At 40.3% G+C, this 13,368-nt stretch overlaps 1 protein-coding gene across 1 annotated transcript in view; it reads left to right on the top strand.

Annotated features, from left to right (window-relative positions):
- The first annotated feature begins 3,412 nt into the window (after nt 1-3,412).
- The window catches only part of oprd1a (opioid receptor, delta 1a), a 29,119-nt gene continuing 19,163 nt past the window's right edge, over nt 3,413-13,368 (top strand). The window contains exon 1 of the mRNA XM_041809511.1: nt 3,413-3,660. Within this exon, the coding sequence (XP_041665445.1) occupies nt 3,413-3,660 (248 nt within the window). The remainder of the gene's footprint in view (nt 3,661-13,368) is intronic.

Genomic DNA, 13,368 nt, shown 5'->3' with positions numbered 1-13,368 from the left:
GTGGTTTATTTGTGTCTTCATGCATCCATCTATTATCTGTATCACTGGATGGGGTCTACGGGGAGATTAAAGCCGACTCCAGCATTCATTGGACGAGACGTCTTATTTATTCACAGCACTTTGAAAACTACATTTTCAGATCTTTTTGTTTAAAGAACTACTTTCCCTTCTTCCCATGGCTCAAAGAATATTTTGAAACCTTTGTTTGTCATGCACGTCGCTAAATTACACCAACGGGTACTTTATTGATTTTGGGCTAGATTGCTTTTTTGCAGCTGTGTGATTATTTTCACAGCTTGTAAGCAGAAACATCAGTTTACCTCGTTTGTGAAGCGGTATTGCATTTTGTTTCTGCTGTTTAAAACATTCAGTTCATATTAATGCTTTCACAGCAGAACCAGGGGCCAAGTGATAGAGGAACATGTGATGGGCATTACTCTGTCTTAGCTATGATTGTAGTATCACTGCTAATGATGAGGACAAAGTCAGTCAGGGGAGGATCTTCTGTTTCTTTTCATCTGATACATTGAAACTCAAATTCAAATTTCAGTATTAATGGTGTGTACAACCTTCAGCCTTCAGTCTCTATTTTATTTTCATCTGCACTATTGCCGTCCGTCCTTCAGCATCTTTGTTCTACTTCAGTGAATTTTCTGACTATTAATTAAATGAATAGATAAGGATCATTATGAGGCAGGACGAGGGGGCGGATTCTTTGTTTTTTTGAAGGGAATTAAAACAAATTGTCTGTTAGAGCTGGGCAACATATATATAGATTGATTTATTTTCAAACAAGACATAGGGTAAGAAAATTTTGCTTCCCGTTACTGTATGTTGTTAATTTACCCAACATCCCAGATAGACTGTTTCATATATCCACTGCATGATTTCACATTTATTTGGGAAGCCTCGCAAACAAAGCATCTAGGGAAAGGCAGGACTTTTCAAAAAATCCTCTGAAGGTGATAGGATGTTGCATTCATTACGGGCCAATCAGAGTGACAAAACAAAATGGGAAAGTAAGTATGTGCGCCTACAGGAAGTAACCCGAGCTCGACAGGCAGGTGCTGCTGTAGTTTATAAACAACAAACCTTGTTGGTGGAAAAAAAACTAATGCAGAGGCTGCTCAGTAGAAGTGCAAGAACATCTCTTCTGCCTAGAGAAGCTTTCAGTCTGGCTCATTGCTCTTGTTTTAGTAAAGAAACAAGAGCAATGAGTCCTAATAAAACTGCTGCTGGGCTATGGCTACATCTAGGCCTGCTGACAGATTTGGCTGGACCCCTGACAAACCCAGTGAATGGGCCCTCCCCAGTTGTAATGTATTGGTGGTATCTATACGTGTGTGTTAGATCATTAGCATTGAAAAGAAACTTTTCATTTTTTGAGCTAAAAGTGTGATAAGCTATGATTGGGATGTGATGTTGAAATTATTTTTGTGCCACTTTTTAACCACTTTTCATTGCCTTTTTCCTTTCCATTGGTGCCACTTCAAACACATTTTTGCCTCTTTTAACCATTTTTGCAATTTTTTTTAAAAGGTTTATTTTGGGCATTTTTGTGCCTTTATTTGATAGAGGAGGATAGTGGATAGAGTTGGAAACAGGGGTGAGAATGGGGGAGAGACACATGGCAAAGGGCCTCAGGCTGGATTCGAACCATCGGCCGTACGCGTACATGGGGTGCGCCTTAACCCCTCGGCCACCTGCGCCTCAATTTTTGCTATTTTTAGAATCCTATTCTTTTTTTCTTCTGTTGCAGCCTCTGTTAGCCCATGGTTGGTGATACTTATCCTCTTTCACCAATATTAATGCCCATTTTTGCCATTTTTTTTTACCACATTTAATTTTTATTACACCCTTTTTTTGCCACTTTAAACCCATTTTTGCCAGCTGCAACCCCCTCTCAGAAATTTTTCTGTCTGTTTTTGCTACATTAACCTACTTTTTCTACTTTCCACCTATTTTTTTTTCCTCTGTTAACCCATTTTTCCTCTTAAAATCAATTTCTGCCACTTTTAACCAGTTTTGATTCTGCTTTAAGAAAAGTGGTTTACATTTTGAAGATGGCTAAAAACTTCTGCATAAATAAATGAAAACATTTATTTGCTGCTTTTATAAGAGTGGTTATTATTGGGATTAAAAAATAAAATAAAACATTGATATCACAGCTTCACTCTACAATGGACCATGATTTTGTTGACCTCAATGGACCCCCATTTGGCTGCGCCTCAGAGAGCTTTCCCCTTATCCCCTCTTATAGGCGCCCTTGGCTACATCAGAGCTAAATGCTACACTGGCGGCAGCCACTGCCATTGGCTTCCAGTTCAACAAAAAACCCGGCTGTAGTTACCGCCTCATTCTCCTCAAGTCACACTGATTGGTCTGGCTCCATTTCAGGCCTGGCACAGTCATTTCAGATTGGAGCTCTGCAAGATGGATTTGCCTGATGAAGGACATGGAATCTGGCCAGTCCTTCATCTTTGCCAGGCTAGCCAGGCCCAGGACTTGTTACAATAACAGTATGTGGTGAGTTTGAGTTATGATGCTCTTCTAAGAGCTAAGGAAATACTGTTAGCTATTTAGGTGTTTATGTTTCAGATTGGATTATGTCCTGTATTTGTCTGGCTTTGTTACCTGAAATGAGATGCTTCAAAATATTTTGTTCACTCACTATGACTACTTTCAGCTAAATGGAGGAGGGCCTCATTTTAGTCTTTGCCTAGGGCTTCCAGATCACTAAAACAGCCCCTGGGTATAACCATGATAAAACAGAGCCTGTTGTTTTTGTTATAATAAAGCACTGCAAAAGTTAGCCTTTGTCTCCACTCTACATGCAAAAAAACATATTTCTCCACGTATTGTAAATGATTTCAAAAATACAGTTTATTAAATATTCAGTCTTTGAGATCAAAGATCTGTTTTTCAGCAGTGATGGTGCAAAAAAAAAAAAAAGCTGCCATGAATAAAACATTTCAAGTCACGAGAATACTGTCCTTCCTTTCATAGTGAAAAACCTCAGGATTAAATCAGGACTCTCTCCCATAAGTTCAGGTATTGTGCACCCCTCACCTACCGCTGGCTCCCCTTGACGCTCATGACCAGATGCACGCGCAGCCTTGACGTCGACGCAGCTATAAGGAGGCGCGTGGGCTGTGAGGTGGAGATCTTGGAGAGTATAAAAGGTGTGTTCACACTCAGAGTATCTCAGAGACAGTTGACCGCTGCTGAGGAACAACTTTGTTTCCTCCGGATAAATCATCGAGGAGTCTCTCCTGCTCTTTTACGCACAGACTCTCCACTTCTAAACATTTATTTTCGGGACTCTTTCACTCTTCTGTCACTTAGCCGGAGTCGCCTTTTCTCCTCCCTTCTCCTCTTTAAAAAGAAGTTTCCTGAGGACAGAATAGGCAACATGGAGCCGTACACGGTCCCGGGGGCGCAGCTTTCTCTGTCAGACCTTTACTCCGTCATCCCCTTCAATGTCACCTTCCCGGACGAGGAGAGCTTCATGGGCGGCAGGCTGCACAACTACACGGAGCAGCAGAGTCCAGTGAGGAGCACCGGGGGGATCATCATTGCTATCTCCATCACGGCGCTGTACTCCGTGATCTGCGTGGTGGGACTGCTGGGAAACGTGCTCGTCATGTACGGGGTGGTCAGGTAAACACTGCTGCTTTTACTGATATAAACCATCATTCTCAGAGTGTCAAATCTTTTTCAAAGGACAGAGAAGAAGAAAGAAACAAGTACAACTACAAAAACTGAAGTCTTAGAGGTGAATTTGACTACTTACTAGTCAAAATATCCAATTTTGGGTTGTCCACAAGTGAGCAAAATCAGTGTAAAAATTGAAAATGAAGATATAACATGCAAAATATAAGGCATGGGTTGGTTTTCATATGCCACTGAAGAAAGTGCAGTTCTTCTTCAGTGTCTTGGGAATGAAATGTCCTTACTAAATTAGTTGGTATACCTCAAGAGACTCAACAAGTGAAAGTTTGCTTGTTTCACTGGCTGATCTATAAATTTCTTAAAGGCAATTCATGCCTTTCTTATTTCTTTTTTTGTGAAACAAGATGTTTATCTGGACGTCTCAGTTTTTTTTTTTAACAATTTATAAACCCTGCAGTGGGAACTGCAACACTCTTATTGTTGCCATTGAACATGCTGCAAACAGAGAGACTGAAATACATGCACAAACAGGATGCTGTGGACATGCACTGATGTCAGAGTGGAGAGGAGGCTGCTATAAGAAGGTGTGCCTGAGCAGTTTAAGGCTCAGTGCTCAAAGGCATCTCAGCAGTAGAAAGTGAACTAGCACCTGCTGAGCAACTAGACTAACCCACAGATTTGGTCTTACGGGACTTGAACTGGCATCTCATTAGTTGCCAGCCAAAATCCATAAAAACTGAGCTTCTACCACCCCATTAAGTGGGTTAAATCAGCTAAGTTAGTTTTTTTTTTTTAACTTGAAATTAGGCAAATCCTCGCCAAGACTTGACTGTTTGCAGTGCGGCTCATTACTTCATCTCTGCTTGCATTCAGGACCTTAAAACAAATCTGGCTGGCACTTTCAACTCAGGAAAGTCAGTCATTAATGTCAAATTTTAACCCATGTCAGAGTATTTTGTTTGAAAGTTGTGCTCCACTTCAATGACAGACTTGAAAGCTCTAAAAGCTGTGGATGAGTTTCATATCAGCAATGCACTGTTGGCATGGGATGAGATGGGCACACTTTTCTATTAAGAAAATTGACATTTACCAGCTGATCAATAAGAGCATCAAAACCCTTTAAAGGGCTTCTGCGATGGTGTCATATCAAAAAAAAGATCTAACTTTCCCTTCATAAAGCCTGAGTGTCTTATTTTAAGAACAAGAAAAAATGTGCAAGCTGGGTGGTTTATGCTGAGCCGGGTGGAGAGACAGTCTCCTCTCTTGTCTTACATGTGGTTGTATCATCACTTTACTCAGATCTATGAGGACTTTCATCTTTACTCTCTATTCCTGTGAGTTTTAGAAAAAATGAGACAATATCCTGCAGTTAAATGGAAATGTTTGGACTCATTTGTACTCCGAATTAGTCTAGGCTCAATACTTGCCTCCGTCACTTTCAAAATCAGAAGATTCAGAGCTTTTAAAGGCAGAAATACAACTATTTTAAAGTCTAAATGTTCAGGTTGTAAGAGATAGGGCTGGGAAACATGCATCAAAATTCAGCCTTGATAGTTTACAAATGAATGGCAATACCTTATGTGTTTCTCTGTTCTGTGTGTTTACAAAAAACAACAAACATATCAACCCTGAGTCAAACCCACATAGACTGAATGCTAAATGTCACATAGGCATTTTTAGAATCAACCAGCTACAAAATGTCAGCATTTACATGAAAAATTACAGAAATAATTACCCACCCATTTGAGTGTATGCTGGGTGTGTCAAAACTCCAGGGAGTGCAGCAGCTGTGAGATATGCTTGACCATGACAGAAAGGCTGCTTTGTTCATAATTTCAAATGTTTAATGATTGCCCTGTGGGAATAAAATTGTGTAGGAGGTAGTACTGGCCATCAACATTGGGTGGCAGTATGGGCAAGAAAGCAGCTGATGTGTAGATATGATCAGGGCAGGACTGGTATCGTTCAAATGAAATGAATAGGAATGAGCTTTTATACAAAAGTTACTATAACCACTTTTCACTCCGTGCCCAATAGAGGGTGCTATGATGAGATATTTGACTCTATGGGACACAATATTTACAAGGGTTACAACCATTTATGGTCATTCAGCAAAAAAAAAAAAAACATTTAAACTTTCAACCTCAAATATGACCACACTTTTTGGTGATGATTCAGGCTTTTTATATCTTTAAATGTTCAAAATGTCTTCAATAAGCTAAACACATTTTTGTAGAATCAGAAGAAGTCTCTAGGAGGAGTATGGTAAAACATGAACCCTGTTAATCAGTAAAATAAAGCCATTATTTTGAAATTCAAATCAAAATGGGCAACTTCTTGATGGGGTTTGGGTAGGGGCCAAGAAGCTTTTTGTAGATGTAATGATGCATTTCCTTTCTTAAATTCATAAGTGAAGGTAGAACATGTTGTGGGAGCTGGTATAGCCTTTAGTCAAGCCCACTCAGCAAAACCACTTACTTCTGGCTTTCCCATTGGGATATTTGCAAGAGGTTTTGAGAGTATAAAAGCATGTAAAAAGGCAACCTCCTTAATGTTAATTAATTATTTTGAAAGCAATGGTGTGTCATGGCAACTGCACTGGCTTGCATCAGCCTGATAAATCTGAATCTCAAACTTTTTCCACCACTTCAAACTTTTTACAGGGTACAAGCCAGGGTGGCCCAAGAACTTTGTTTTCTGTACGTTATTGCTTATCAAGTCTGCCTTCTGCACCGTCCTCGCTTGATTGGCTGAGCAGATGGCCGGTGCTAGCTTGGATAATGCAAGTTTGATGCCTAGGCACCCACTTAATCACTCCTGGCATATTTACGTGCAGAAATTCAAAGGAGTGTTGACATTTACATAAAACCCCACTGGAGTATACAGGTGGATGCTGCGTCGGAGGGGGAATTTTAGAAGCACAGCACTGGCAAAGGCAGCAATGGCAGAGGAGGAGACCAGAAATCCGCCAATTTCAAGACAGTCTGGCAGCAGACCATTCATCTCTGATTTCCACTTTAAGTTAAGGATACAAAAAAATGGAAAGTTTTCCAAAATCTGATTGCAAATATTCAATAAAGCAGAGTGAGCAGTCTGCTTACAGGAAAAAAAGCTTGTCACACATGAAACATTCAAACACAGCAATGTAGCTCCTTAAGCTGCATATGCTATGTAGATAAGCTAAGCTCACAAAAAATAAATAAGCTACTTATCTACATAGCTTAGTTAGCTTTGGCTTAGTTTGCTAAAGCTCACATTGTTAGAGCCAGCATACTGTAGCTATAGATAACATAGCTACATAGGCTATGTAGCTATAGCTAGGCTTTCAAAGCAGATATGTAAGCTACATACTACGTTAACTTCATAGCTTCAATAGCTGTAGCTACATTTGCTAAAGCTCCCATTGCCAAAGCTGATGAAGCTACATCGGCTTATGTAGTAGCGTTAATAACGTAGCTACCACAGATATGTCATCTTATCTTAGTCCATTTAATATTTTAAGCATTTTTTCTATTTTTTTAATAGTGGAATGAAATCAGAAGAAATACCATATAGACTGAATCATGTATTGTGTCATAAATCGTATTAATTAGTTAGTAACAATCTTATTAAAAATAATCAGTTCATCTAAAAAACTCAATCTACTTTCCTGCCTTTCTAAAAGAGTGAACATATTTTGTCATTTTCTGGGTTTCTGTGTGAATGTGTAACTCTAAGTCACAGTTTGTTTGCCTTTCCCTCAGCTCTAAAAGCAATACACAGGAACACACCCAGCATGCTAGATACAAGCTTCTGTCATTTGAGCCTGCCAGTCCTGACCCGCATGCTTGTCAAATAAAAAAAGAATAGAAAAACCTTTATAGCTTTTGCCGCAGCCCGACTTGTTCTCTCTCATCATATTAATTGCATTATAATCACTGTATGTGCTCACCCAATAACATCAAAAGCTTAATTACTCCAGCCCGGCGGGAATCAAACAAGCAGGTTAAATTAATCTGACTGCTCCTAATTTCAGCAGTGAAGGATAAGTGAGCAAGGTGGAGGCAAAGCATGCAACACCAGTGCCCACATACATAACGTGACAGGCTAGAATGACAGGTTGTTGCTAGGTATTATTTTTCTATACATGTAAGGGGAGGGGGAGGGGGAAGATGGTTATAGAAAAATGATCAATATACATGGAAAAAGCAAGTTATTTTCTGCAGGCTACTGAGATTAACCACGCCAGTTCATAAATATTTACCAACTTGCCCATGACTTCCATTCAGGGAGAAAAGGGGCAAGACAAAATATGTAAGACAAAAACAGGAGTAGGTGTTTGTGTTAGGAAAGAGGAAGACAAAGAGGAGATGGATGAGAGCTACAGAAAGCCACTGAATCAAGTGGCATGCAGCTATTCATCTGGTGTTGGTGTTTGTGTGAGCAAGGAGGAGGCTCATCAGTGATGCGAGACCCCCTAGAGACAGCGACAGAGAGAAGCTGAGCACATTAACCATCCCCGTCAGAATATATTATCTCCTGTGGAACATCTGTAAACTCTGCACAGTCTTCAGAGCGAGCAACTAAACTTTGGATGAAATCCACTTCGTCCACATCAATTATTTTCCTTGTAGTTTAAAAATCGCCCCTTGATGCACATGGAGGGAAGTGCAGAGAGAGGACTGATACGAGGGTTTTAAATGACAATTTATCCAGCTGCAGATTCTTGTACCAAGAATTTTTCACCTGTTTTTAATACTTTGTGTCAGTTTTTGGAACAGCATTTAAGATTTGATGTATTTACATCATTACAGTCGGCCCTCCTCTTAATATTTCACTGTCTTACAAATGGCGTGCCACTGATCCATCTCAGAGATGCTGCAAGACTCCCACATGGTTGACATTTTCTTCCATGTTTGACCATGAAAACAAATCAGAGCTTGTCAATGCGTGACCTCCTTTCAGTTTAGGTTGTCTGGAGTCACGTGATCCTGATGAAGCATAAATGTCTGATAGGGGGTAGGGAGTGAAGAACAGCAGTTAAAAATGAATGAGAATGGATCAAAGGTAGTACATCACAGCTTCAAATGGACCTGCACAATGCCATTATCACTAGAACATTAGACACACACTGGCTATGATCCCCACAGTTTATGAAGTAGTGATTTTCTTCCTCCTCAGGCAAAACGTTCTGCTTGGTGTGGAGGGTATCAATATCACATATGACTTAGTCCTGTAGATCCTCGTATGACATGTCGTGCCAGATGAAGGGAGGCAAGGGTCTTGGACTGAGCTAAGAGGCTAGCTGCACCTCTTTAACCGCTTTTCTACCTCATTTTGTCATATATTCTTTTAATGGAAACTGTCATGTACTATTAACCAAATAAACCTGGTGGGTTAAGCAATAGAGCAGTGATGTGTCATTCACAAATAATCAATTTCTACAAAAATGGCTCTTTTATGTGAACCACAGGAACTAGCTCTCGTTTTAGAGCTGGTTTCCTTTCTTCCATCCTTTGTCGTTATTTGATACACATTTAAAAAGCCAAACTGAAACCAAATGAAGAGCTGGTTGGGAGCAAAAAGACCAACTCTTACTGTTTTTTCCCCTCCGTCATTCAAACCCTTAGTCATGTAATCACCAATAGGTGCATGTCACATTAATTGCCGATGGGCTAATAGGACTGAACAATACATTTTTGTACAACTGTGACAGTAATGTGCACATGCACAATAACTACACTGTGCAGTCAGGGTCTGGGGTCTCCTAAAGGGCTCCTGCAGCCAAAGGTGACACTGTTGATATCACCTGTAGCTGCTAGTTGTATGTAATGTAAATGCAAAGTGTAATCTAGAAAAATGCATGACATTTCTATGGCAGTGTGAATGGAAACAAGACATAAATATGAAACCAGTCTGTTGAATTTCGGTGCAAGCACGATTTTGTTATATTAAGTTAGTTATATATCTTTCCTCTTTCATTTTACCCTCTACCTTTTCAAGCCTTCCGGGGCCAGCTTCCAAGAAGCATCCCCACAACACGATGCTGCCACCTCCATGCTTCACGGTGAGCATGGTGTGTTTGTGGTAATGTGCAGTGTTTGGTGTCTCCTAAACATACTCAGACATAGTCTTGTCTGATGGCCAAAAATCACCATTTTAGTCTTAAGCCGAGCATACACAGTGTGAATCTCTTTTGATTCAGTCACAAATTTTGAGTCGCATGACCCACTTGGAAGTTGCACCAAATTTCAGTCGGTTCGGGCGTCGTTTCTCGTGCTGTGTACAGGGGGATACAGTGGTCGACAACAACCCAGTCACAGCCCAACCAGCTGCTCCCGTCTGGTCAGATGGATTCCTGACATGTTTGATATTTTGGTCCAGTACTCCAGACACTACCACAGTCAGAATAAACAACTTTGGGGGATTTTTTCCTTTATAAACTGTCAGACAACGTTCTAAATTACCATGACAACAGCAGGAATGACTTTCTGATGCCCCTCCACCCCCGCTATGATAAAGGAAATGATGAGCAGGAATCATTAACCGCGGACCTGCAGCTGATACGGATGGTGATGCTGTTTGTGTGTGTAGGATAGAGAGAGAAAGCAGGAGAGAGAGAGAACAAGACAGACAGAGAGGATTTGACTGGAGACACTCCATCCTCAGTGTGTGAGACTTTTTTAAAAAGAAACTCTGCAGATTTCTGTCACAGTCCATCCCTACTTCACATGTACAGTGTGAGCACTCAGGTCGGGTATGACAATCGTACTGTATAGTGTGAGCACATAAATCATGCGCGATGTTTGTGCATTGTGAGCAATTCAGATGCACAGTATGAGTTGACATTCTGCCATGACTTGGCTTGGCTTGAAATCACACAGTGTATACCCGGCTTTATCAGACCAAGGACATTTCTTCCACTTGACCATGGAGTCTCCCACATGCCTTTGGGCGAACTCTAGTCAAGAGTAGAGATTTAAAAAGAGATTTCTTCAACCATGGGTTCCCCTTTGCTACTCTTCCACAGAGCTTGGCTTGGTGAAGAACAGTTGTTGTATGTGGAGTCTCTCCCATCTCAGCTGCTGAAGCGTGTTACTCCTTCAGAGTAGTCATCTTGGTGGTCTTTGACTAGTCTCGTTCTTGCACGCTCACTCAGTTTGTAAGGACAGCCTGATCTAGAAAGATTTACACATGTGCCATATTCCTTTCATTCCTTGATGATGGATTTAACTTAACTCTGGGGGATGTTCAGTACATTGGGAATTTTTCTGTATCCATCTCTTTACTTAAACTTCTCAATAACCTTTTCCCTGAGTAGCTTGGAGTGTTCTTTCGTCTTCATGGTGCAATGGTAGTCAGGAATACTGATTAACCAGTGACTGGACCTTCCAGACACAGGTGTTTTTATACTACAATCACTCGAGACATTCTCTGTACTCAGGTGATGCCCACCTTTTACTGTAAGTGGGAAACTTATCACTGATAATGATGAGAAAGGTTTATTTCTAAATAAAAAGGGTATTTTTTTTTTATTGAAATGGCATTTTAAATTTTACTTAAGGCCAGTAAAACTTAAATTCATGGGCTTATTTTTTTCATTGAACTAATATTAAGCTTTTAAATGAAGAACACCATTTTCTCTGTGATTTGTCAAGAAAATCACACAGCTCATGAGTCATTGATTTTAAATGTTACCTTTAATGCGGACTGCTGGATGGAAACACTGAAGTGCACCCAAACCCCATTTACTTCGTGTCTGCTTGGATGCGTCTGTGTGGATTGGGGTTTGGAGCTAGTGTGGCATGGAGGACGCCTGCTCGCTCTGACTGCAGATGGAGAAACTGTTACCATCACCACTGGAGACGGTCCATGCTGGTCAAGTCAGCAGCTCCTCTTTTCTTCCAGCTATCCTCTCCTCTGCCTTGGATCTGAGCTGTCCCCACACCTGCTAGATAAGACGTGGCTCAGTGCACATACAATTTATTATCAAGGGGCCTCCATTTGAAATCATTTAGCTGTGGAAAGCTGGGTTAGAGGGAGAGGGGAGTGTTGTTACCTGAGGTGCAGATCCTGGACAGTGATCTGGTTCAGTACATTGGTATTTTAGTTGTTCATTCTTTGGTTAAGACAGAAGACACATCTTTGGGAGGATATTTCTATCTTTTAGGAACATCAGCCTTTATAGTTTACTCAGTTTTTAAAGGTTTTACACTGAATCAGATAGCAAAATGGAGTAGTATTATGTCAAACAAAATTGAAGTTAGGTGTAAAATCTTTGAGGAGATTATGATGGAATCAGACAGCATTTAAGCTGGAGGAGATTTAGCCTCTGACCAGCTCATTATACAGATTGACTAAGAAAGAGCAGTGAAGATACAGTTATGTAATACAGGAGATGAAGACAGGCTGGCAACACACCAGACCTGATGGTAAGGCTAGACCCGTGCTCGATTTACCCCCCAACATTTAGGGAAATGTGGCCCTTATTCAATGTCATAATTCATTTCTTTCAAGTAATCCTCGAGTATGTGATGTCAGTGCAATTATTTTAATGCTCCCGGTGGAGTCTAAGCTTAAATATTAAATGTGTTTGCTTTTCATGATTCTTGATCAGGTGGCATCTTACAAAATACCTGCAACAGCCAATGGGAGAACAACAACAGGAGGTCAGGAATCAACATATTTATCCTATAGCTTTCAAGGCCTGTGTCCACAGGCTTTTTTGTGCTAGAAGCACTCAAATTTTATACTAAACCAATGTATTACAGTGTTTCAGCAGGCTTTGGAAGCCAACCTGTGGCGGTAGTCATAGATTCTTTGCAGTCACGTGACTCAGGAGAGTCAGAGGAGAGTCAGTACTTTCCAGCTCTAAATGGAATCCCCCCTGTAAACATGCTTTTAACTGAAACTGTGATCAACCAACCAACCAAATCAACCAAATTAATCTTGTGGGGACCTGGTAATGATGTGCAGTTCGTGAACGAGCCTGCTCTGAAAAGAAGTTTTGTAATGTGAGCCACAGTGGCTTGGTTTTGTTTGAGTGCCAGTTTCCTTTTCTCTATCCTTTGGTGTTATTTAAGAAAAAATCTAAAAATGTAAAAAGCCAAAATTTCACTAAATAAAGAACAGTTTGGGAGGCAAACAACCAGTTCTACTGAGCTGAGCCAAATTATCTGGATGTCTTAACAGAGTCTGATTTCTTTTTTTTTTTCTTCTTTTTTTTTTCACTTCATTTTGCAACCATGGAGGTCAGTTTGATGTGATGTTTATTCTGTCCTCTGGTCTACAATTTCTAATAACAGACAGCAACCAGCTCACACAGGCATTACTGCTACCCTTTGACCTAGATACATGTGTCAATTATCAGCATGTACTGAACAGACACATATATATATTCAGAGAGATGTACAAACTATGCCAAATTACCAGTGTTGGATAGGAGACCATATTAGGTCACATTAAAACAGAAATCGTAATCAGAATAATCTTAAAATAAAAGAAGCTGTCCATGTTAAAGAAAAAAACTGTCAGACCACATACTTGTCTGATGGATTGAACTCCCTCTAAAGGTGGTTTTATAGAATCTGTTAGTACTGATTGTGACTGATGTAAAACTATCACCAATGCTTTTATGTAATGTCGCTCTATGAAAGAGAGGAACAATAACAAAGTTGAAACCCTTTAATAACTTTTGGATTAATGATGGTGGAGGTT

The sequence above is a fragment of the Cheilinus undulatus genome, linkage group 16, assembly GCF_018320785.1.
Source record: "Cheilinus undulatus linkage group 16, ASM1832078v1, whole genome shotgun sequence".
NCBI classification, from domain to species: domain Eukaryota; kingdom Metazoa; phylum Chordata; class Actinopteri; order Labriformes; family Labridae; genus Cheilinus; species Cheilinus undulatus.
The sequence above is the reverse complement of the archived record's forward strand: the minus strand, read 5'-3'. Positions and strand labels throughout refer to the sequence as shown.